The sequence below is a fragment of the Caretta caretta genome, chromosome 11 (assembly GCF_965140235.1).
Source record: "Caretta caretta isolate rCarCar2 chromosome 11, rCarCar1.hap1, whole genome shotgun sequence".
NCBI classification, from domain to species: domain Eukaryota; kingdom Metazoa; phylum Chordata; order Testudines; family Cheloniidae; genus Caretta; species Caretta caretta.
Window position 1 is genome coordinate 1,977,721 of NC_134216.1, and position 5,606 is coordinate 1,983,326.

Genomic DNA, 5,606 nt, shown 5'->3' on the forward strand with positions numbered 1-5,606 from the left:
GTGGGCTAAATAGAGGGGTTCAGGTGTTCAGGGCTGGGAATTGGGGTCTCCCACTTTCTAACCATGGCTGTGGTACCAACTCCTTCTCCTGGCTTGGGCAGCTAAAGGGCCTTGGCCCTGCAGTTCCTCAGCTGTGAACTGGGGATAAAACTTACCTCTTATACACCAAGGTGAGAACAAAGTCCTTTAACAGCCATTTGCTGCCACATAGCACCTGTTAGCAATTATTATTAGAAAGCAGCAAAGGAAGATGGCCCAATGGTTAGAACACTAGACTAAGATTTGGGAGACCTGGGTTTGAATGCTGGCTCTCCCGCAGATTCCCTTGTGAGGTGCTCAGATACAATGGTGATGCAGGCCGGACAAGTACATTAGACACGTAAAAGGCACATCTAGCATGGACAAGTGCTGCCAGAATGGTGAGTATGGGTCTGATGTTCTGAAATACAGCTAGGCCGTTGCTCTCACGCCGGATACACTTCAATATCCAGCTAATGCAGGCTCAGGGGCTCACAAAGGACAGCAGGGAAGAGATGCTGACCAGGCAGAATGCCAAGCAGGAGATGGGCCAGTAGGGGTGCAGATACCCCCAGCCTACCTGTCCCCTCACTCTCCCATGGTGCATTGACTCCCAGCAGAGTCCAAGCAGTTTGTGCTGATCTCTCTGGGGGAAGAGAAGCTATCTTTTGGCTGAGGATTCCTGGAATGCACTGGAGATCTAGAGCCTTTGTCATCACAAGGGAGCTCCGAGCCATGGAGAGGGGAAGGGACTTTAGATGGGCCATGTGAAGTTTTCAACACCACCTCTGTATGACTCAGGCACCTTGGGAGACTATGATCATTTTTGACTCCCCATCCCTTCCAGGAAGCACTGCAAAAACTTTCACTCCAGTTCGCCACCAGTTGGGGAATCCGCCAAGAAAATATTGAGATTATCTAGTGAGCCGAATGTTCAAAATAAAATAACCCCCTTCCAGGCCTTTATATGCTGCAAAGCAGCAAACTCAAAATGCCTGGTTCTTTACTCCTCTGTAGGTCACCTGTAACTCTAGATTATCCTCATGGCTCAATTCTGCCAGGTGGCAAGGCCTCAGGCCTGATCCAGCAAAGCATTTAAGCACCTGCTTGAACTAAGTGAGCAAGTCATAGCATTGACTTCACTCGGATTCTTCCCAGGCTTAAATTAAATGCTTTGCCCCATCCCGCTCTTGCTACCTGTCTCTCAGGACCTTTTAGTGTGTAAAAAGGAAACTCCGCGTTACCACTTCTTTGTGGGCAGGAAGCTGCAGGAAGGTTGAGAGGACAGCGCTGGAATGGCAGGCAGCTCACAAGCCAAACTGGGGGTGGGGTCACCATAGCACCAGAGCTGTGGGTTTAACCCCATAGAATTGTACATCGTGAGCCCCAGACGAGGAGGTCACTGCTGGGGGGGGAGGGGGGGGGAAGGGCGGAAAGGGCCTGGCCTGCCCCCAAACATCCCGCCTGGAGGGAAAATCACTCCAGCGCTTTGCAAAGCGAACTGGACTAGACCAGAGCCTTCAGTACCTTGGACAGCACTCGGGCTCCGTCGCTCTCCCCAGCCTCGACCCGCCGGGTCCAGCCAGCGAGGGGAGCAACCAACTCCGAACTGAACTGAACAGCACAAGGACCAGCCGAAGATCACACAGGCCACCGTCGGAGCCGGGAAAATTATTATTATTCTAAGTAAATCATTGGAAAGGGACTAAAGCGCCACTGTATTCTTCAGCCAGGCCCTGCCCCTCCCGTGCCGCGTCGCTCCCTGCGGATCCGTGACTCTGGGAAGTGACCCCAGGGGGACAAATAACGCCCCGTGACTTGCTAAAAGAAGAGCCCCCCGGAGCCCTCCGGGCCCGGACCCGGACTGCTGCAATTAAAGGGTTATTACTGCACAGCGGGGGGGGCTGGACATTAGCATTCTCCCAGGGTGCCAGTCTCGAGCCAGACTTCCTGTCTGGAAAGAGCGAACGCGGGGGGGGGGGGGGGGGGGGGACACTAACAATGCCTCCTAAAGCAGGCACCATTCGCATTCATTGCACTGGGAGGGACAGGCTGGTTGTCAGATTATTTGATTAGGTGCATGGGATTGGCGAGAATGCGTCTCTTTGTATTATTCAGAAAAGACTGCAAGGGAGGATCTACATACACCCCCCCCCCCCGCCCGCATGCGAAAACCCAGAGCAGGTTCTGCTTGGAGTGTAAGTCACAAAGAAAGAGACAGAGACGGGGGGGAAGAGGCAGGTCGGCTCTTGAAATGCACCCCCTACTGCCGGTGCTCTGGGGAACACAGAGGGGCTGGCTCGCAGGGCCACTGGATATTAGATTCCATTAGGCCGGAGGTTCTCAACCTTTCCCCTTTCTGAGCCCCCCCCCCCCAACATGCTATAAAATTCCAGGGCCCCTCTGTGCCCCAATAACTGGTTTTCTGCATATATAAGCCAGGGCCAGCCTTAGGGGGTAGCAAGCAGGGCAATTGCCAGAAGCCCCACCCCACAGGGGCCTCCACCAAGCTACATTGCTCAGGTTCCCTTTCAGCTCTGGGGGGCGGGGCTCAGGGCCCTGGGTTTCAGCCCCAGGCCGTGGGGCTGCGGCTATCTGCCCTGGGCCCCAGCGAGTCCAACGCTGGCCCTGCCGGGCGGCCCCCCTGAAACCTGCTCCAGGCTCCGCAGTGGGCTGAGAGCTAGGGAACCAAGGAGCTACTGCCAAGCTCCTCTTTTAGCAACCAGCAGCCAAGGGCAAAGGCTTGGCCCCGGCTCACCACAAAACCCAAACGTGTTCCCCGTAAACATACTCCCCAGTGATCCAGCTTCTTCCCCTGCCCCCGGGCTAAGAAATTCACCGCCCGCCGCCGGGCTCTGCTTGGTCTCCGTAGGTTTATCTCTCTTTGCAATATACAATATAAAACAATCTGCTTCTGGTTTGTACATTTGAGCAACACGGGCGCGGCGAGCATCCCGCGGGCTCGGTACGTTCAGACAGCAGGCGGGCGGCTGCCTCCCGGCTCGGCTCCCAGCGGGCAAGGCAGAGCGGAAGGGCCAGACCCTCCCCAGCCCCAGAGAGCGGGCGGAGGGGGGTGGACGGAGACCAGAACTCGGTGGGGGGTGGGGGGAATACTGCCCCTCGCCGGGATTTCCCCCGCGGGGCCCCCCAGCCAGCTCTGCGCGGGACGCCCCGTCCCGTCCCCCCATCTCCGGACCCAGCGGCTGCGTGTGATACACCCACAATGGCAGAGCCGGACAGACACTCGCATGCAGAATTGCAGCCTTCTCTTTTCGGTTACAAAAACCGAACCAAACCCGATCCCTGGCCCCCGCCGTACTGTGATTCACTGTAGCGGCTAAGAGCACAGGGGTGTTGGGGGCCGGGTCCCCTCCCTTGAAGGTGAGGTTAGAGCACGGAGAGGCTGCCATCTCCCCTTGTAAAGACGTAACCCGGCTAATCATGCCTCAGGCCAGCCACAAAGCCCCAAATCCAAGAGCCCCCCCCATTTGGGAGGACAAGTCACCCCCCCCCCCCCGCTCTGCCATGCAGCCCGCTCCCTTCCAGGGAAGGCAGCCACCGCCAAGACCTCGGTTGATGGTTTAGGGTCCCACTTGGCCAGAGCAGCCTGCCCCCCCCCCCGCATACAGCATGGAGCCCCACCCCAGGAGATGCGAACCGGCAGTGCCCCTCCCCTCCCCGCCGCCTTCACACAGGCCCGGTCCTCGCTGCCTCCTCGGCAGCTCCAGCGGCTGGGCAGTTTTTGGAGGCGGCTCCGGCGGGCGATGTTGGGGGGAAGGGAAGTCCAGCCGCTCCCCCTCCAGCGGGCAGCTCCCTGGCGGCGGTGGGGGCAGAGGGAGGGAGCCCCAGGGACCTCCTAGCGGTCCAGGCTGATAGTCCAGGGCTTGGGGCCGGAGTCCCTCCTGCCGCCGGTCTCCCCTTCGCTCTTGAGGTCCTGGAAGACCTGGGTGAAGTAGTGCGGGTCCGAGTTGATCTGCAGCATCTTGGCGCTGAGGCGCTGGATGAGGGCCAGGCAGCGCTCCCAGAACCGCTCCTTGTCGCCCTCCACCAGGAAGGGCTTGAGCGGGTAGGAGATCTCGTTGCCCATGTAGGAGTAGGCCAGGTAGAGGCAGGTGAGGAAGGCGGCCTGCAGCTCGCCCTGGCTGCCGATCTCCTCGCCCCGCAGCGCCTCGCGGCACAGCAGGTAGACGAAGACCAGGTTGGCCGGGGTGATGAAGCCCTGCTCCTGCCAGCCCTGCAGCAGCAGCGCCCGGTCCACGCTGCGGAACCAGGCGATGAGCTCGCCGGGGCTCAGCTCCTTCAGGCGGTAGCAGCGGCGGCACACGAAGTCCCCCAGGCAGCGAAGCAGCTCCCCGGTGGAGGCCTGGACGATGACCCGGCGCGGGGAGCCCGGGGCGCGGCTGCCGGGCGGCGGCGGCGGGGGCGGCGGCGGCTTGCCCCCGCCCGGCTGCAGCTCCTGCGGGGCGGCGGGCACCGTGGGCACCGGCACGGCCAGGGGCCCCTGCTTGGGGCCGGGCGCGCCCGCCGCCTGCGGCGCCCCCAGGGCCTTGCGCAGGTTCTCGCGGTTACGCTGCTGCACCAGCGGGTCGGGCCGGGCCCCCCCGCTGCCCGGCTTGGGGGTCACCTTCTTGGCGTTTTTCTTCTTCTTGGCCGAGGCGGCCACCAGGCGCTTCCAGGTGAGGGCGGAGATCAGCACCCCGGGCCGCTTCAGCCGGCTCTCGCCTTTCCCGTGCGCCCTGGCCGGGGCAGCCCCCTGCGCCAGGGGCCCCCCGCCGCCGCCGCCGCCCTTCCCCGAGGCGGCGGGCGGGGAGAGGGACAGCACCGTGCCCATCCTCGCTCCTTCCTCCCCCGGGCGCTGGGACGGGCCGGAGCCGAGCGGTCTAGGGCGCGGCTGGAAGCCAGGAGCAGGCACCGGCCATGGGAGGGCGCCGGGCGGAGCCGGAGGACACGCCGCTGCGGCTGCCGCGCCCGATCTGGGCTCTGCACCAGCGGCTGCACCAGTCCCGGCCCCGCCGCTCCCCGCCTCTCCCGGAGCAGCCAATCCAAGCCGGGCTCCCCCACCCGCCGCCTGCAAGGCCCGCCTCCCCGTGGGGACCTCCGGCTCGGGCTGGGGGAGGGCGAGGGAACCCGGGGCTGGGGGTCCCTGCTGCCGCAGGCGGCTGGCCGGGACCTGGGCTCCAGGGAGCACCCCCCGCGGGAAGGAGCAGGGGAGGGGGGCGCTTTCCCTGGCAGATCCCCCGGGACCACCTTAACCCGGAAAGGATGTGGAGTTCTTATCGGGGGGGACACTACTGGCTCCCACGCGTGGTGAGCCCCCGTCCCTGCCTGAGCCCAGCGATGGGAAGGGGGAGCTGCTGTTGTCCCTGGCTGGCCCTTCTCGCCAGCTGTACAGACCGATTCCTCCAGCCCAGGGCCAGAAGGGACCATAGCGATCATCCAGTCCCAGCTGCTGCATAGCACAGCCACAAATACAGCAGCCACAAACTCCGGTTCTGGTCCCCCCACTCCAATTGGGTATAATGGGCCCAGAAGAGGTTCAGAGAAGAGACCAGAGGGTTGGAGCTGCAGCCGCAGGAAGAGAGATTAAA

At 62.3% G+C, this 5,606-nt stretch overlaps 1 protein-coding gene across 1 annotated transcript; it reads right to left on the reverse strand.

The window, feature by feature from the left end:
- Positions 1-2,872: 2,872 nt before the first annotated feature.
- CDK5R2 (cyclin dependent kinase 5 regulatory subunit 2) lies at positions 2,873-5,014 on the reverse strand. The gene has a single exon (XM_048868781.2). The coding sequence runs from the start codon at positions 4,847-4,849 to the stop codon at positions 3,875-3,877; it is 975 nt and encodes a 324-aa protein (XP_048724738.2). The 5' UTR covers positions 4,850-5,014; the 3' UTR covers positions 2,873-3,874.
- Positions 5,015-5,606: the final 592 nt, after the last annotated feature.